Source organism: Thamnophis elegans, chromosome 4 (assembly GCF_009769535.1).
Source record: "Thamnophis elegans isolate rThaEle1 chromosome 4, rThaEle1.pri, whole genome shotgun sequence".
Classification (NCBI taxonomy): domain Eukaryota; kingdom Metazoa; phylum Chordata; class Lepidosauria; order Squamata; family Colubridae; genus Thamnophis; species Thamnophis elegans.
The window spans coordinates 54,038,669-54,059,204 of record NC_045544.1 but is presented as its reverse complement, the minus strand read 5'-3'; the positions used below and the strand labels follow the sequence as shown (position 1 = coordinate 54,059,204).

Below are 20,536 nucleotides of genomic sequence, written 5' to 3'. Positions count from 1 at the left end.
AAGAGAAAGAGGGAGGGAGAAAGAGGAAGAATAGAGAAGCAGGAGGCTTCCCGCATCCGTGCGATGCTTTGAACCCGAATTGGAGGGGAGGGGCGTCCCGAGAGACGCGTTCGCACGATGCCTCTAACCCGGATTGGGTGGGGTGGGGGGAGAAAACGGGGCAAGGGTCTGTCTGGTGGGTGGGCTCCGCTGGCAAATAAAACCCGGGGGGAAAATGGGTCGGTTGAATGACACGTCAATGCAGGGGTGGAGGGAAAGCCTGGGCTGGGGCTAATGGGGCTTGTATTCCTCTACCCCAACTGGCCGGGAGCTGCTGCTGGGGCTGGTAGTCCGGCCAGCCAGCCAGCCAGCCAGCTGCAGGCTTGCTTTCGATCTGGACTTCCTACCAAGCGGGGGGGGGGCTCGGAAACGGGCGCTCAGCCCAGCTGTCCTCGTGCTTCAAGTTTGAGCGTCAAATCGGGAGGGAGAGATTTTCGATCTTTTTCCATATATAAAGCGCACCGGGTTATAAGCCGCACTGCTGGTTTTTTATCAAATTTTAGGATTTTCAGTGCGGCTTATAGTCGTGAAAATACGGTACATAGGCCAATTCTAAATCAATCATCCCAACACACTGTGTAGTCTAAGATGCTCTTGGCTTTCTCTGAAATCAGCACTATGTAAAATCCCTGATTTAAAAACAGGGGAAAGTTCACTATTTCTACACATGCATATGTATTCACTAAGCATTCATTTTAATGGAATTTATTTCTACTTATACATGAAAGCATTAGTATTAGCACTTTGATGTTTTAATCAAAGGATAATGTCAGATTCCCATCAAATTTAAAATAGCAGTAAAGTTTAAAGTAATCATTGAAGGTATTTTGTATTCTCTTACTTGGCATGCAAGCCCATTCAATTCAACTGAATTTCCTTCTGAATTGCTAAGATTTCCCTCCCTGTGAATTAATAATCAGATGTCTTCTAAATTCCTGAATTCTTGGCAAAAATTCTTCAGTGTAAAATCACTACCACACACATAAAATAGTAATCAGTTTATTTGAAAAATGATTTTTTGTACTGTGATAATGATAATCCCATTATTTTTTCCATTTGATAAAAATTAAGGGATTTTTTCCCCTCCAATGTAAAGGATTCCTTTATTTCTATTTCTCCAACTGAGATATTTATTGAAGGGAGGGAAAGATAATGAAGAAGCTGAAGAAAAGCAGAGCTACCCCCCCCCCACACACACACAGACACAGATGACTTTCACTGTCTGTTGAAAAAGGCAGACTAAAGTTGTGTTTTAGTACGTTAATCTTTGACAGACAACTCTTTGTGGCCAGCCATTCTTTAATTGCTCACTGGGGAAGAGAACATGTATCTTCCAAATTTAAAACTGAAATCTCTGCCCTTTGGTCATCTCTAATGGTTACAAAAAGTTTGGGACTGCAGATTAGCAGAATTCGCTTAAATCAACCATTGTATGCTTCTATATATTTGCAATATACTTTCAGAACAAAAGCTAAGACATTATATAGAGACACTATTTTACAAATTTATCTTTGTCTCTCTAACATACACTGCATCCATCTGTATTCTCTCTCTCTCTCTCTCTCTCACACACACACACACACACTCTTAGACAAAAAAGAGTGATTTAAAGTATACTGCTATTTTAAATCATTTTACTAAAAATTTATAGCTTGAAAAAGTAAAGTATTAATTATTTCACAGTATTCTTCTTTGACTAATGCAGGCAAAATACTGTATCTATATTTTAAAACAGATTTTATATTAGTTTGATCCACAAAGCACTCTTAAAATATACTTTGTGGCACTACTTTCTGTAATAAACTAATCTTCCTCATTTAAATTACAATAGTTGACAAGCACTTATATTTGGGGTAGGCAATTTTTGGAATTCATAAGCATGTTTGCAATACTAAGGAAATATCAAAATACAATTATTTTACTTATCTCACTACTGAGATAATTTTAAATTAATTTGTCACCCTTAGTATACATCTGGAAGCAAATTTCATGCCTCACTTAATCTAATTTACACTGACCCTGCATTAGAAAACTCTAATGTCTTTCAGACAAGATCACAAGGCAGCTCGTTTCATTCAACCATCGCTGGCATGCAAGTTATGAATTAGGGTTAATACAGTAAATTGGAAGGACTAGAATTGATCTTTCACTGAAGGAAAAAAATGCTTACACTCCTATTCCTGGGCGCCATGGTGGCTCAGTAATTAGAATGCAGTATTGCAGGCTTGAGATGTGTTAGAAAATATACTAACACATCTCAAAAGATTTAAAAGATTTGCATGGTACGTGAAACATTAAATATGTGATTTGATATTGAAAAACAAATGCACTATGGTGGGTATCTATCAGCTAAGTTTCAATTTTGGTTTCCTACACTGACTACTTAAGGTACTTAATGATAATAAAACATGGCATTGTAATATAAAAATACTCCCCTTATTGTTTTGATCTGGAGGAATAACTCAAGTTAATGCATATTATTAATATCTTGAAGTAAGAAACAGAAGTGGTTCAACTCACACCCACTTGGTATATAGTTTACATGATTTGTTCCTCATCTCAAATATATATCTCAAATTTGGCTCAATTTGCAAATTTATTCTTATTAACTATGATATGGCCTGCAGGGAACAATTTTCTACTACATTACTGTGAAATGGTACCCTTATATAATAGAAGGAAACTAGCAGGCACATCTAGCTGGGGAAAGGTCCTCAGCTGAAAGAAAAATAGGATTCCTTCAATAATCTGTTACCTGCTGTGGGACTACAATTACCAGAATTCTAGTAGCAGTAGGTGTCATCCCTTAGTGTATGTGTGAGAGTGTGTAAGTGCTACAGAATGTACGTTTCTCCATTTATTTCCTGATTTGCTAGTTATGTCAGGAAACTACAGTACAGTATTTTCAGCGTATAAGACGCACCTTCCCCCCCCAAAAAAGAGGGTGAAAATTTGGGTCCATCTTATACACCAAATGTATAACCATCTTATACACCCATGCACCAGCCCCCACCCTTTGGCCTTTGCTCCCAGCAATTTACCTCTTTGCAGCAAAGGGGGCTTGCGGACTATAGCAATCTAAACTATAGCAATCTCTACAGCCTCTAACAGCTGATGATCTGGAGAAACTGAAAGTGAAGCTAGCTGTTTGCTCCACATGGCAAATGCTGAGAGGCAGATTATTTTTTCTTGTGCTAATCGGACTGTTTGCTGCAAGGAAGTAAGTCAACAACTATAAATGCCTATAGAATGTTCAAATTATTAGACTTATTTTTTTAAAGACTACTTTATTATTGTTTTAAAAAACGTAACAAAATGAAGAAGCTTTTTAAAATAAATGCTTGATCTGAAGAGGCCCAATGCTATTGTTTTAAAAAGTGCTATTCTTTAAATAGCAGAGAATAACTATACTTCCAGAAAGCACATTTAACAGCATCTGTACAAGTATAGCCTGAAATATAACACTACAAACAGTGCATATTGTCTGTACTGTTTGTTGCAAGGAGGCAAATTGCTGGGAAGCAGAGGCAAATATTTTTCCCTGTTTCTTCCCCCAAAATCTAGGTCCGTCTTATACCCCAGAGCATGTTATACTCTGAAAAATATGGTAATTTCGGCTTTCTTGGTTGTGGCATGCTTCTCTCTGTTTCTCCTGCATTCTGCTATGGTTGAACACTGCAGAATAAAACACTTCTTGAAATTTCCCACATCTCCCTTGCCATTCTCTGACCTCCCACCTAATCTTTCTCATAATGAATTGGAGTTCTATTCTCTGAACACTTGGTCTTTCCCCCACTGATTTGAATAGTGTGATAAATTCTCATAAACTACTGCTACTTATTTGCTTGCTATGCACATTAGTACTCGTCACAAGTTGTCTTATTATTTTTTAACTTTATGCCATTAGTCTCAAAGGTCAGTTAATAAATTGTATCAAATGAGTATTAATTATAGGGTTATTTTTGGGCTTAGAAGCTATAGTTTTAAGGTCCCAAAGAAAGAAGCAATTTGGGAAATCCTAGTTCATAATAACTGGAATAATAGCATTGCCTATAGGGTTACAATTATTGAATATCACTTTGAATGTTCTTTCTATCTACTATATTGGGCTGCATTCTTGGAAATTTGTATGTCTATTACGGTAGTATATAAGAATCTGACTGTGTTCCCAGAGATTTATTTCAAGCTAGTGTTGAAGACTGGAATTAACCTACCACAAAAACTAATTTCATGGTAATGTCATCTTGCCCAGTGTGACTTAGGAATTCATTATATCTTTTACAACAATAAAACTGTCAAGAGATTACTTCAGAAACATGTTTTTTCTCCCCAAAAGTGACCAGGCAACAAAACTGAAAAACTCAATAAACTGTTGAAGATAAAGTTGGGAGACAAGCCATAAAACACCATTAAAAACAGCCAAGAGCAATTAAGTCAGAGTCCAAAACAGATTCTGGAAATTGTCCAGGGATCAAACATCAAAGAGCTAAGAGGAGTCTGGCAACAAGATCAGAGGCCAATTCACAGGTATTGTCTCAGCACAGACTGCTTGATGTTGATGGTTTTTAAAGCCAAAACTTTTGGTATCTAGACCTTGGTTGCTGCCAATCAAAATTCTCTAAAGATAATTCTTCCTTGTAAATTGAATCTAACTTTCAAGTAAGCTTTTATTTGACTTTTTCCCAGGACCATTTCTAAATGGCCTAACTGGTCTAACTGACCATTATTGGGCAGTTTGATGTTGATCCTGAACATATACTTACCTCTGTATCCTGGGATTGGGGAATAGTTGAAATTAATCTGGATCAGTGAAGAACCTTTGTTCACAGAATGACTGAGTTAAGAATTGCATTGTGGAAACATTTCCGGGAAATCAGAGTCTTAAAGGGCCTGAGGGAGTTATGAAAATGGGAGTTATGAAATGGGAAGGGAGACCACTACGGATCAAATGGAGAACTCCCAAAGGCAAAAATCTATATGTAACTATTAGACTGCAACTAAATTGACATTACCAAGTTATTCTTTTTTTCTTGCAACAGCATATGCAGCCAAGTTGTTTGAAGTTGTGAATGATTCTTGTATCCTGTGAGGAACTCCTGTCAAATTCATGTATTCGGATCTTTTTTATGCTACTTGTTTAGGTTTCCTTATAGGCACAGAGAGAATTCTGGCATAATGAACACTTTACATTCTATGGATATTTTCATATTTTAGCTACTTAATTGTAATTGTGGTAGGCTGTAAAAAGCAACAAACACTGCATCTACTAAACAATGCAAACACTACTGAGATCATCACCATTCATTTGCTTTTGATTTAAGCGTTCTGAATTTCTTCATAAAAGTTTGCTTTTTTAAACAATCATTCATTTATTATTTAGTTTTTGAATATTACTATTTTTCTTTATCAGTTATGATGAACTGTGGAGATTATCAATGTTTTTACTACGTAAATACAGAAATGCAGTAAGTAAGAATGTAGTTCATGCCTTCCTGTGTTTCACTAACATGCCAGAATTAGGACTCTTCTGAATTTAGGAATTATTATCTGATTTGAGTATCTTGCCAGCTTGAAAAAAAGGTGTAACTACCTTGAAACACATCTGTGAAGTGAATCTGAACTCAATAAAGTCACAAATAGCACAGATCCTAGTCTAAAAATATAGTTTTCAACTAGATAGCGCAAAATGAGAGTATGGCCTAAAATCAATCATCCAGGCAAATACCAGTTCTCTTTTTTGATTATGTGTCATCAAGGTACTGTCAGCACTTAATGAGCACATAGGCAGACCTTCTCTACATGATTTGTCTCCTGCTCACCCTTCAAAGCTTTCAACAGTGGGAACTATTAAAGCTAATCTCCATTCCTTTAGAATCAATGCCTTCTATTTATAATTTAATTTAATGTCAATAGGAAGGCTACAGCAGGGGCTCACTAGTCCAGATTATTCCAAATAGCTGACAATAGTTTTTTTGAGGAGTTAACTATATTCTATATGGGCAATCGGAACAATGGCATGCATCACAGTAAATTGCACAGTAAATGCAATATTTTTAAATGTTTTAGAAAGCTTTGTTCTTTCATCCTCATTGCAACAGGCATGTATGCAGTCAAGGCTCCTGTACCTTAAAGATCTCTTGATCTATGTGTTATGGAGGTTATTCATGTTCCAGCATGTGTGTAACTTACATGGGCTATAAAAAGAACTGGATAGCCCCAGGTATGCAAATGCTTCTGTTAACTGCAATAGAATTCACTATACTATTTACATATCTCTGTAACATCCACTGCACGTCAATATTACAACTGTATATCTGAATTATATTGATATTTCAGAATATCAATTTAGCACATAATATTTTGGGAGAACAAAAAGGACTGTATCTTCACATATTCTACCATTTCTGTATAAAAAGATCAGAACTTCCAACATACTTTGATCTTTTCCAGAATTCCAAGGAATCTTTCCTGTAGCCACTAAACATCTCCTTACCTTCTAATGTAAGAACTGCCTGCTGTTCTTTCAGCACTTCTGGTTCATGGCTGAGCTCCATGTGCTCTTTGGTAATTTCACTAATGCTGGATATCTGTCCATTTTTATGTAAAATCTACATAGAGAAATAAAACACAAGAAGGAAAAAGGGATAATATATAAATTATATAAAAATAATTGTCAGTATATAACAATCTTTTAATTACCCTTTTTTAGAAGAAAGAGAATGTATTTTAGAATGTGTCTTTTTAGAAATCATAAAATGTACCTCTGCGCCAGGTGGCTTGATTACAATTTCACAATTTTGAAAAACGTTTGTACATGTGTAACACTTTCTAAAAAAAATGATCCAGCTGAAGTATGTTCTAAACTGATCTATACCTCAATTATTCATACACACTATATAAATACTAATCCTACACACACACACAGACACACATTTTTAATAGACGTTTAAAGAGAACATAAAACTAACAAGCTAATTTGCTGGTATCAGCTTTATCAAAATGTATCTTTCTAGCCACGACACCTGTGTTAACAAATACAAACATAAAGACAGCCCAATCATCAGCAGAAAGAATTAACAGATGATATCTTCTCTGAAACGAGGGCAGTAATTAAACAGTCATATGCGGTATCTCTTATTTTATGTATTTGCATCCTCCCTTTTTACAATAACTCAAGTGTAAACATATCCAACACACCCTTCCCTCTTCCTATTTTCCTCACAATAAGCACCCTGTAAGATGAGTTGGGCTGAGTTACTAGCCCAAAGTCACCCAGCTGGCTTTCACATCGAAGGTGAGATTAGAACTCACCATCTCCTGCTTTCTAGCCTGGGCCTCTGGCAGACGTCATTTTAGTTAATGTTACAGAAAGGTTCTTGCCGGACGGAAAAAGGGATAGAGTGGGTTGAAATTTGCCTCATAAACATGCAGGCCTGCTTCCTTCATTTGTTCAGGTGAACACTCAATCCTAACTCACACTCTCTCCTAAGCAATGCCTTTTCCTGGTGCTGACAATAATGCCAACTGTTTTTTGTCTCAGACAGTTCTCCCGTCCTTCGTTTAAAAAAGTTTTTATTTTCCATTTTGTCATTTTCATTCATTCACATATACTACTGGCATAGCCGGCGCAATACACATTAAACAATAATCGCAGCATTCCTCTTGTCAACAATACCCCCCAAAATACAAACCAAAATATATACTCTTCCACTCTCCATACACCACTTTCTTCCACCCCCTCCAACTTTCTATCTTCCCTCCATCATCCCCCTCTACCCTACTTCCCCTCCCCCTCTACCACTCCTCTCTCCTCCCGATGCCACTCCCTCCCTTCCTTCGCTCACCCTCCCTCCCTCCTCTCCCCCGTCCCTCTCTACCCGTCTTTCTTCTATCCCACTCCTCCTCCCCTTGGTGTATTTCCACTATATGGCAGTGTACTTAACTTATCCTATTTTTACAGAGAAATTAGAGAAATACAGTATAACATGTAAGTCACATTACATTGAAATCTAACCTAGTATATATCCCTCCCTCTCCCCACCCTCCCGCCTAATCCCCCACCTCCCTCCCCCCCCACTTCCCAGAGCCCCTACATGCTTGAGAGTCTTATATATTAACATCTCCCTGTCCTTGAGGGCATTCTCAGTTCTTTCCACTGCACTAAAGCATGTTAATTTTATGGTTGAATTTTGTAAACACTTCAGCTACTGTAGCTAGTTTAGAGCACATCTCTCCTCAAATGCAGACTTCCAGCAAAAACACTATACCCTACTTGTTCAGCTACAAGGGCCCTTACCAGACTTAAAGAAAAAGAAACCTCACCATAAATCAACCATAACCCTTCTTAATGCCATCAGAACTGAAATATGCATAATCATATTTTTTAAAAAATTTAAAAGTATTATTCATTAAATTTCTACAGTAGTTAACTTTTTTCTAAATAGAACAACAGACATTCTTAAAAAATACAATAACATCAATGGCAAAGGAAATAAAAGCACAAATGGACTAATGCAAAATTAGAGTGATCATGTCTCAAGGGCCAACAGGTAACATTTTTGCAATAAAAGACAAAACCAGGAAAGCCCTAAGCTTGCTTTTCCTGCAGATGTACACACACACACACACTTTCATATTATGAACACAAGGAGAAGGGGGGGGACACCCACAATCCAATTTACAGAGCAAGAATTTCAACTTAGATTATTTAACTGAAATTCAATCTAGTTCCAGAATTAATGGGCAAGATCCATACTTTGCTTAAATTTAGGAACATTCCTTGGAAATTAGTCATCTATATATGTAAACAATTCTGTGAAATTAATTATTTAATTAATAATGCAGTTAAATGAGCGCTATATTGCTCAATCAGTATACAGTGTCTGTGTCCTCCCATGAACAGAAAATCCTCTCGAAAGAGAAATTATTTCATTCAGTTCTTCATTTCATTTTCATTCCTTTCAACCCCCCCCCCCAATCCTCCAATAACCATCTCATTAATAGAAGTTATTCTCTTCATAAATAGAATCCAATCCAAAACTGGCCAGTTATCAAAGCATAGAGCCAGACCAGCCTGCTGATGAATATGGATATATCTCCTTCCATTTCTAATCACCATCATTCTCAACATTCTTCAGCACAGACTAAGGTCCATTCCAAAAATTCCACATGCCAGGCCCAAAGATATTAATGCTAATTTTGCCTTATAGTATTAAAACCTTCCATACTGGACTTATTAGGCGTTCCTAAAATAAGATAGTTCCAGTTGTCTCAGTAGGATTAAACTAAACAGCATCCTAAAATATTTTTCTATGTTCTTAGATGACTCAGCAGCACAATGCATTATAACAATTAAAATTCTTTCAGCAGGACTGTCTTAATTGTTTCAAAGTAGATCATACCTATACATTTATTCTAATAGTATTCCCCCATGAATGGCAGGGGAAAAATGACTAATATCAAATAACTATCCTCATCTGAAACAATAAATCCCACAAGAATATCAGTTTGGTCTTTGCAGCATAACATCTTTGAAAAAGTAAGCATTTTGTAGAAGCCTCAAAAGATGCAACCAATCTATCAATATGACTATTAAGCAATAACAAATAAAAACATTGGTGTCATATCAGACAAACTATGGTGGACAGAATCACCTCCTTGACCTACTGAGCAGAGTACTTTGTTTGCTACAGAATACTTAAGACTTAAGTAGATAGGTACCTTGTTTCCCCAAAAATAAGATTTCCCCAGATAAATACCTGACACTCTCGTCCACAATCCGGTAGAGTCCTTAGTTGCTGCTTGGAATACAGCGGCGGCGGGGGCTCTAAACCGGATTGCGTCTTTACGGCCTCTCCGAGGTAGTGGATCCAGGAGAGCTCCTTGGTTTACTGAGGAACTCCGGGAGATGAAGCGCCAAAGGAGACGCCTAGAGCGCTGCTGGAGGCCAGTACCTCCGAGTCAGACCGAGCACTGATGAGAGCCTATATCAGAGCCTATCTCGTGGCAATATGGGCGGCAAAATGTGCGCATTTTGCCGCTCTTATTGCATCCGCTGAATTGTGCCCAGCCACCTTGTTTAGAATAACCCGCTCCCTCATGAAAGGGAGGGACGCGGATGACCCTTTACAGGGTAGAGCTGAGGAATTTGTTCAGTTTCTAATGGATAAAGTCGCTCGGATTCGGACAGATCTGGACTCCAATTGCATGGTACCAGCCGAGGTACCGGGGGAAGGTCTTGAGCGAGTTATGGGAGCTAGTTTCAACTTGTCGCTCCTGAGGAGTGGACAAGCCATGGGAGAGGTGAGTACCATCCCCTGTATACTGGACCTGTGCCCCTCCTGGCTGGTCTCGACCAGCAGGGAGGTGACACGTGGCTGGATCCAGGCGATAGTTAACACCTCTCTCCGGGAGGGATCCTTCCCGCTCCTCCTAAAGGATGCAGTGGTGAGACCCCTCCTGAAGAAACCTTCTCTGGATCCAGCCATTTTGAGCAACTATCGTCCAGTCTCCAACCTCCCCTTTGTAGGGAGGTTGTTGAGAAAGTGATGGCCTTTCAACTCCGACGGTCCTTGGATGAAACCGATTATCTGGATTCCTTTCAGTCCGGTTTCAGGCCTGGTTACAGCACAGAAACCACTTTGATCATGCTGATCGATGATCTCTGGCGAGCCAGGGATAGGGGTCACTCCTCTATCCTAGTGCTCCTTCACCTCTCTGCAGCCTTCGATACCATCAACCATGGTATCCTTCTGCGACGATTGCGGGAGGTGGGAGTGGAAGGCACCGTTCTTCGGTGGTTCTCCTCCTACCTCTCGGACAGGTCGCAGTCGGTGGTCGGAGGGCAGAGGTCGACCCCTAGGCCCTCAATTATGGGGTGCTGCAGGGTTTGGTCCTGTCCCCCCCCCCTCTACATGAAGCCACTCGGTGAGATCATACGCCGGCACGGGATTAAATACCATCAATACGCGGACGATACACAATTGTATCTGTCCGCCCCGTGCCAACTCAGTGAAGCGGTAGAAGTGATGTGCCAGTGCCTGGAGGCTGTCAGGGTCTGGATGGGAACGAACAAGCTTGCACTCAATCCCAACAAGACTGAGTGGCTATTGATGCTTCCACCCAAAGATTGGCTAACTATTCCATCTCTCAGTCTGTGGGGGTGAAATTATACGCCCCTCAGAGAGGGTTCACAATTTGGGAGTCCTCCTTGATCCACAGCTGACTCTAGAACATCATTTGTCGGCTGTGACCTTTGCCCAGGTTCGCCTGGTGCACCAATTGCGACCCAATCTGGAATGGGAGGCCCTTCAGATAGTCACTCACGCCCCTCGTCACCTCAAGACTGGATTACTGTAACGTGCTCTACATGGGCTTCGCCTTGAAGAGTGTTCGAAGACTTCAGTTAGTCCAGAACGCAGCCGCGCGAGCGATTGTGGGTGCACTTAGGTACACCACGGTACAACCTATCCTCCGCGAGCTGCACTGGCTGCCTATTGTCTCCGGACACGCTTCAAGGTGCTAGTCGTTACTTTAAAGCCCTACATGGTTACTTGAGAGACTGGTCTCCTGGCCAGGTCACCTCCCAAGAACCTATTGACCCACAGACTAGGCCTCCTCCGGAATTCCATCTGCCGGCCAATGTCTGCTGGCGACTCCTCGGGGGAGGGGCCTTCTCTTGCTGGCTCTGGCCCTCTGGAACGATCTCCCCGTGGAATCGGACTCTTACTACCCTCCCGGCCTCTGCAAGCAGTTAAGACCTGGCTGTTCCGCAGGCCTGGAGCTGTTGAACTATCCAGCCCCATTCGAGGTTACGACTGTTGTAGAATTTTAAATTGTTGTTTTTATTTTATTTTTTGTATCCCCTCCCTTTTTATTGTGAGCCACCCTGAGTCTCTCAGGAATAAGCCCAATCGGGCTTTTGAGTGCATGGGCTAAAATAAGCCATCCCCTGAAAATAAACCCTCCCCAAAAATATTGCAACACAGCAGCAGCCATGAGGTGACCACGCTCGCCACCTCTTCGAAAATAGGGCCAAGCGCTTATTTCAGGGTCAAAAGAAAGTAAGACATCCCCATCTTATTTTCGGGGAAACATGGTAGATAGTTAGGTGATGACTGAAGAAGTGGAACAGAAAGCAGAGGTGCATTTTATACTCTCAAAGCTCTCTGATGGTACATTGGGTATTCTATTTAAATATTCCCACAAAATACTTAAATGAGGTTAATCCTGTGAAACAGAGGCTTCTACTCCCCAGCTTCAGGTAAGTGATTCCATTGAGAAAACTGGCAATAGCATTAAGCAGCTATTAAGAGTGGATGGGTTTCACGTGTGGTGTCTAGATCTTAGCAACACTTTTTAATATATGCATAGACAAGACTAAAAGAGAATTCCTTTAAGATTCTTATATCATCATTAAGATTGCTATCTGATACAAATATATAGTAGGAAGCCTATTGAATGCAGCAGCTCTATTTGGTTATTTAAAAAAATGGAAAATAAGTCTTTAAACTGGAATATTTGAAAAAAAAATTATGTGTTTCGTGGGGAGCTTGTTTATTTTTTTCAAGGGTTTCAAATCTCTGGTCAGAATTTAATTTATTTTAAAAGTAAAATAGAATGGAATAACAGAGTTGGAAGGGACCTTGGAGGTCTTCTAGTCTAACTCCCTGCTTAGGCAGGAAACCCTACACCACTTCAGACAAATGGTTAGCCAACATCTTCTTAAAAGCCTCTAGTGTTGCAGCATTCACAACTTCTGGAGGCAAGTTGTTCCACTGATTAATTGTTCTAACTGTCAGGAACTTTCTCCTTAGTTCCAAGTTGCTTCTGTCCTTGATTAGTTTCCACTCATTGCTTCTTTTCCTACCCTCAGGTGCTTTAGAGAATAGTTTGACTCCCTGTTCTTTGTGGCAGCCCCTGAGAAATTGGAACACTGCTATCATGTCACCCCTAGTCCTTCTTTTAATTAAACTAGACATACCCAGTTCCTGCGACCATTCTTTATATATTTTAGCCTCCAGTCCCCTAATCATCTTTGCTGCTCTTTTCTGCACTCTTTCTAAAAGTATCAAGATATTTTTTACACTGTGGCAACTAAAACTGAATGCAGTATTCCAAGTGTGGCCTTACCAAGGCATTATAGAGTGGTATTACATGTTCTTCGCAGATGCTGTTTGTCATTCTAAAAAGGTGTTTTTATTAGCACCATTCTTCGAAGCAGAAAATCCCTTATATTTATAATACACTAGGATTCATTTAGGAAGCACTAGTTATATACTACTATAATAGCGAGTTCAGAACTCCCCAAGGAAAGACTATCAAATTTAAATCTTGTTCCCTTCTCCATAACCTCTCTGCTGTGATGTGGTGTTTACTGTTATGCCAATCTCCTTTATTGTTTTACCAAAAAAAAAAAGCTTGCCAGTACAACATTAAATAGTTCAGAAATATACTCACTTAAGTTATACTTATGTACAAATATACATATACACATACACACATCCATATGTGTAACCCAGGGATAGTCAACCTTTTTATACCTACCGCCCACTTTTGTATCTCTTTTAGTAGCAAAATTTTCTAACCGCTCACCGGTTCCAGAGTAATGGTGATTTATAAAGTAGGGAAGTAACTTTACTTTATAAAATTTATAAAGCAGAGTTACAGCAAACCCCTACCATTCACCATGAAAGCTGGAAGGCTCACTAGTGGGCGGTAGGGACCAGGTTGACTACCACCGGTGTAACCCTTTCTGATATCAATCAAAAGAGCTGGTTTCGCCTGTTCTTGGCACCTGCTTCTGCTTATGCCCAGGCTCTCAGATCTTCCCATTAAAAGAAATAATTCAATGTCCAGTGTTGTAAAGGGAGATGAAAATTTCATCCGGATCTCTCAAGTATACTGAATAGTATATCCATCCCTACAGGAAATAAAGGAAGCAGCATTAATTATGTATTTCCTACTATCTCATTTAGGACTTGGCTGAAGCTTAGCATACCTTCTTTTTATACATGGCATTTGTTCTACGCTTGCTACATCTGCCTGGCAGAGATACAATGCAACCCAATGAAGGGTAAACACAACCTCAGTGTTTTTGTCAATGGCTGCTGGGAATCCAGTATAGAGCTTTTTGCTTACATTTCCCTCATTAAACAACAAAATATTTATTTTTCACCCAAATCCTTACAAAAGAGGCCTGTCTTTTGGAGAAAAACTAGAGGGTGGGAGAATATTCCCTTGTATACTCTATTCCTCTTCTCTCTCTCAAGAAATCCTTCCTTGGTCTTCTTGAACAAAATTTGACTTCCAAGATATTTGTGTAAGCCTCCAGTTCTGAACAATCAGTACAGAAGGTTCCCTCTCCTTTGTGAGTTTCCTCTCAGCACAGGATAGTAGAAGAAGAAAGAGTACAGAATTAGACGTAAGACAATACAGCATCATTTTCAGATGCTTCAGTTCCTCTGTACAATGAATGACATCATTGAGACTGTTATAATTTCTGTTATAAGGAAATTGTTGTTTTCAAGCACTTATAAGACTATGGGCTGGTTCCTCCCAATGTCCAATACTGCTTCCAAAAAATGTTCAAGTAACTTATTCAAGAGTGATCTGGCCATTGATTGAATGGTTAAGTCTTTGGGGACGTTGCAAACTAAAATCTAATTACAAGTAACAAAGTATGAAGCTGTCCAGCTGCATAATAAAAAACATATCAAGCAAAACCCAAATGTCTTATATATTAACATTTAAAGATTTAAAGGCCCAGGTTAATATAATTGAATCTGATGTTGCATCAAGGAATTATAAAGTAGTATTAAGCATGTTTCTCTAGAAAAATTATTCAATAGCCAGAGAAATGGAAAATGTTTCCAATTACCATTATATTCATTCCTATATTTTAAATATTCTGCTGCAGACATTAATTCCCACATTCATGTCATGCATAAGGCTTTGACTCTGTTGAGTAATCAATCATCTACTATATCAAGTGTCCCCAGGCACCTGTCTATGGCATGCTGACAACCAGGCCATGCAAACAAGCAAAGCCCCATCCATGGGATGCATGCAGCATGCAAAATCACTCCTCTCCGGTCCACAGAAAAACCTTTCACCAAAGAAGCGGTTCCTGGTGCCCAAAAGGTTGGGGGCCTCTGCACTACGTTGCTAAAAAAAAAGCAGGGACACATAAAAAATAGACAGCTATTTATCTTCTAAATATCCACAGCAGTGCTGCTTCATTACAATTACAGCGAAGTGGAGGCAACATTTGACATTGATAAGAAGATAAATTCCCTAAGCAGTAGCTTTTTTTTTAACAAAACAGCTATTAACAAAAACTCTTACTTTTCATACACAATAAATTAAAAAAGATTCTATGCTGTTTGTTAGAGTAATAGTTCAAAGCAACCTTTCTTCCTTTACTGTTTTGTGTTTCACTCTTGCCAAGTCTATTTAATTCAATTGCTCTGTATGATAAAGACACAACACAAATGCAAAGATGATTAAGGAAATAGCATTATGCTATCAAAGTTCATGAAGTAAATGAAATGGAGATAAGGTTTTTTCCCAAAAGTACTGTCCTAAATAAAAAAAATGTACGAAACAGCTCCCCAGAGTTCATGTTGAGAAAACAAAAATAATTAAGCCCAATACAGAATGACAAATGTAAGTGCTGCTTCCAATACAAATAATTTCCCCCACAGCAATATCCTTCCAAGAGATTAGGAATAATTAATTGAGCTTTGCAACTAACCCAGTCTCCCTTTTATCAGTCTCAATCAAACCACAACATCTGTTTTTGAAAAGACCCCTTTCCCCATTGTGACCTCCTCCCTTCAGTTTTGAATTCAATATTGCACTTTAAAAGAGGATATAGAACACAAGAACAAGTTCATAGGAGAGTAACAAAGCTGGTCAATGATCTAGAAAACAGGTCCCAGGAGTAGAAGCTAAAAGAACTGGCTATATTTGACTGGAAGAAGAAATACAAGGCAACATTTTCCACATACCTGAAAGATAGAAGGCAGAAAAAGATGTTCAAGCTCTGCATTTGATGGCAGTATGCAAAACAACAAAGATAAATGGATTTTCCCCATCTTTTTTTTTGGGGGGGGGGGGAGATTTTACCGGAGACCACAAAAACACTGGGCATATACTTAACACACTTTGCATAAAACTCTTCCTCTAGCATGGGATGAGATGAACAGAAAATAGGATCACACCCTTTCCAATCAAACCAATTGTCCATCCTGCCTCTGAAATGATTAAAATCCATGCATGGACACCACAATGTTTGAGGAAAGCCTGCACAAGAATCAACCAAACTAATTAATTGTGGGTCAGGTAGTTAATTTTTAGATTGACTTTCAGGCTATTCAGTATGAAAGAATTTATCTTTGTGGGTTCTAAATTGATACACCCACATATTTGTGGACTTAAATTGAACAGGTGCACCAGGTAGGAGTGGAGCAGTGACGTAGACCTGGAGTCTATTTTATTTAATCTGAACCAGCCCACATATAACTAAGCATCAGAGCAGCTGTATGTACAAAATGTTAAAAAAAACCGTATATCAACAGCTATGCCTGAATAGGTCATTTCCTCCCCCTCCAGATTTCCACAACAATTAGGCTTTTAACATCACCTGTTCTAACAATCCACTGGGAAACTGAGTATATAATAGATTTAAATTGCCACAGGGAGCAATACATTATTTTTTTTAAAGAACTCTGAATATTTTTCTTCACTGCTGCATTAACTAAACATTGATTTCTACAGAAAAAGCTTCCAAAACTCAGACACATTTGATTTAAAAAAAACTTTTGGAGGTGGGAAGCATTTTTGTCTGCTTTTTCTTTTCTTTTTTTTTCTTTTCTTTTAAAACCAGGTTTTCTAGCTTTGAAAGTTCACATACACATCGAAACCTGTTTCCCATTCCCCAACCCAGCTTCTTTATTTATGATAAAGACCAGTAAGTAGGGTAGGTTCCTTTCCTCTTTCTGCCCAAGGAAAAAGTAGGCTAAAAGAGATGAGTTTGAACAGTAAATTTGCCATAGGGAAAGGATTAAGCATTCCTTTAATAACTGCCTCTACTCCACTCAGACTAACCATTTCCTAAGGTTGTTTTGCTTTAAAGTGGCACAGGAGTGGGAGGACTGGTTGGTTGGTTAGGAGTTGACTGATATGCACCTAAGACATTTTAGGTGCCCTTTTTAGATCTAAGAACAATCCTTCCACTAAGGGACTATACCCTGCCAAATCCCAGGCACTAAAATTAAAGGCTAGGGTGCTTAGAAATGTTGTGGTTTGTCAACACTTCTTAAGGGGAGATAAGAAAGTTTCAGGCAAAGGCAGCTTGTCAATTGCATTTAATGCCACCGCAGATGACAGGTATTCAACAGTGTAAATGCCTTAATTTAGGATTGCAGCAAGTCAGAATCAATTACTGTATACATTTTCCCGTCCTGCTCATTTTTTATAGCATCCAAGTCCCTTTATTCTCCCATTATATGCTAGATAATGAACAATTTTGAATCTCCCCTTCTGCTTCCAGGTAAAAGTAAAGGTTCCCCTCCCACATATGTGCTAGTCGTTCCTGACTCTAGGGGGTGATGCTCATCTCCATTTCAAAGCCATAGAGCCGTGGTCATGTGGCTGGTATGACTAAATGTCAAAGATGCACAATACACTGTTACCTTCCCACCAAGGTGGTCCCTATTTTCTACTTGCATTTTTATATGTTTTCAAACTGCTAAATTGGCAGAAGCTGGGACAAGTAATGGGAGCTCACTCGGTTACACGGCACTAGGGATTCAAACCATCGAACTGCCGACCTTTCTGATCGACAAGCTCAGCGTCTTAGCCACTGAGCCACTGCATCCCTTTCTGCTTCCAACCCTTTTATAAATCAATTCCTTTATAACATATAAAGTTGCCAAGATCACACAATACAACATCTACTAGGCACCGAGTAAAAATGAATTTGAAAATTAAGCATATAGACTATTTCTATGAAAATATAACTGAGATTTTAAAATTAAATGATTATTTTGCTGTATCTTTTTAACTAGAAAAAGTATATATTACCCTTCTTTTGATTAGACAACTTACTATTAATAGCTGCTGATTTCATTCTAAATGAAATTCTTAGCTTTTGACTTGGCTATCAAATTCAGACGTTCTAGTATGCCAAAAAATCACCAATCAACTTTACCCTGAAGTTAGGTCTGTAAGTTTTCAAATGGTTTGCAGAGTATCAAGGATTGGAATTTACTACAAAACAGTTAGGTTTAGAAACTACAGTACTCCCTAGAAATATTCTTGGTATTCTGTTATCCTGCAATCTTTTCAATCTTTCCCATGACTTTTGATCTTCAATTGACATTAGTTGCCAAGGCTTTAACACTAACTTTTAAATGAAGTACCATATTTTTCTGGACTATAAGTCATTCAGGACTAGAAGACCCAGCTTTTGGGGAGGAAAACAAAAAGAAATCTGCCTCTGCCTCCCAGCAATTTGCCTTCTTGCAGCAAACAGCAAACAGGCTGGTCAGCTTCAGCATAGCCTGATTTAGCACGAACAGTGATTGGAGGTTGGATCTTCCTCCCAGAATACCACCTATCAGGTCTTCCAGGCTGCGAGGATCGCCACTGCCCATCGCCACTGTCACCGCTGCCGCCCATCACCGCCTCCACATGCCCCATTTTTGGCCTCCATGCGTCATTTTTGGCCTCCGCACATCCCATTTTTGCCCCATTCCACGCAGTGGCGATGGGTGGAAAAGGCCAAAAATGGAGTGTGTGGAGGCCAAAAACAGGACACAGAGAGGCCAAAAAAGGGGCATGTAGAGGCAGCAATGGGCTGAAGCAGTGATGGGTGGTGATCCCCACAGCCTGGAACAGCTGGTAAGTGGTACTTTGGGAGGCGGATCCAACTGCCAATCAGCTGCTCATGCTAAATCAGGCTGTGCTGAAGCTGACCAAAATTATATCAAATTTTTGCTGTTTGCTGCAAGGAGGCAAATTGCTGGGAGAGGCCAAAGGGTGGGGGCCGATGGGTGGGCATGGCTTTGGCAACATTCGCTGTATAAGATGCACAGAATTTCCACCCACTTTGGGGAGAAGTACATCTTATACACCAAAAAATGTACAGAAAGAGAGGTTTGAGAGAACCTCAAGGGTGAATAGCTGGTAGGGAGAGTGTTAGAAGGACAGGAGGGTAGAAGCACAATGCATAGATTTACACATGTACAAATTATAGATGGATTTAAAAAGCACTCGGGAGGGGAAATGGGAGGCTCTGAGATCATCAAGCAAAAAGTAGTACTTAAATCAATTTCTATTCTCCTCTCATGAACACACTAACTATCAAGAGTTTCAGATAAGTATATGTTGTGGGCAACTGGTATCTTAACCCTGATTCACAAACATCTGCATACATGGGTACATAAGACAGGTCTATTCATTTAGAAGTCTAACTTGTAAATTGTCTCCATCAATTAAAAAATAATCTACTACAATATAGAGTGAATACAAACTATTGTATGGACTAGATGTTGAAAACAATTATACTGCTAAATTACATGATATACCACAAGATGTCAATACTGAGTTATTTTTAAAAAATAATTGTTGTTGTTAGTTGTGAAGTTGCGTCCGACCCATCGCGAGCCCACGGACAATGTTCCTCCAGGCCTTTCTGTCCTCTACCATCCTCTGGACAGAAGTTCACACCTACTGCTTCAGTGACTCCATTTAGCCACCTCATTCTCTGTCATCCCATTCTTCTTTTGCCCTCAATCTTTCCCAGCATTAGGCTCTTCTCTAGTGAGTCCTTCCTTCTCATTGGTGGCCAAAGTATTTTGAGTTTCATTTTCAGGATCTGGCCTTCTAAAGATCAGTCAGGATTGATCTCCTATAGGACTGACCGGTATGATCGCCTTGCAGTCCAAGGGTCTCACAGGAGTCTTCCCCAGCACCATAGTTAAAAGGCCTCAATTCTTTGGCGCTCAGTCTTTCTTATTGTCCAGCTTTCACAGCCATACATTGCAACTGGGAAAACCATAGCCTTGGCTATACACACTTTTGTTGGCAGGGTGATGTCTCTGCTTTTTAATATGCTGTCTAGATTTGCCATAGCTTTCCTGCCCAGGAGTGCCTTTTAATTTCCTGGCTGCAGTTCCCATCTGTGGTGATTTTGGAGCCCAGGAAAATAAAATCTGTCACTATCTTCATTTCTTCCCCATCTATTTGCCAAGAATTGAAAGGGCCAGATGCCATGATCTTAGTTTTTTTTAATATTGAGTTTCAAGCCACCTTTTGTACTCTCCTTTTTCACCTGCATCAAGAGGCTCTTTCACTTTCTGCCATTAGAATGGTATCATCTGCATATCTGAGGTTGTTGAAATTTCTCCCAGCAATCTTAATTCCAATTTTTGATTAATCTAGCCCCACCTTTCTCATGATGTGCTCTGCATATAAGTTAAATAGGCATGGA

The 20,536-nt window shown here is 39.5% G+C and overlaps 1 protein-coding gene across 1 annotated transcript in view; it reads right to left on the bottom strand.

Moving 5' to 3' along the window:
• Positions 1-20,536, bottom strand: part of AKAP12 (A-kinase anchoring protein 12) — a 61,567-nt gene that overhangs the window by 17,835 nt on the left and 23,196 nt on the right. Inside the window, 1 exon segment of the mRNA XM_032216016.1 lies at positions 6,533-6,647. Coding sequence (XP_032071907.1) covers positions 6,533-6,647 — 115 coding nt within the window.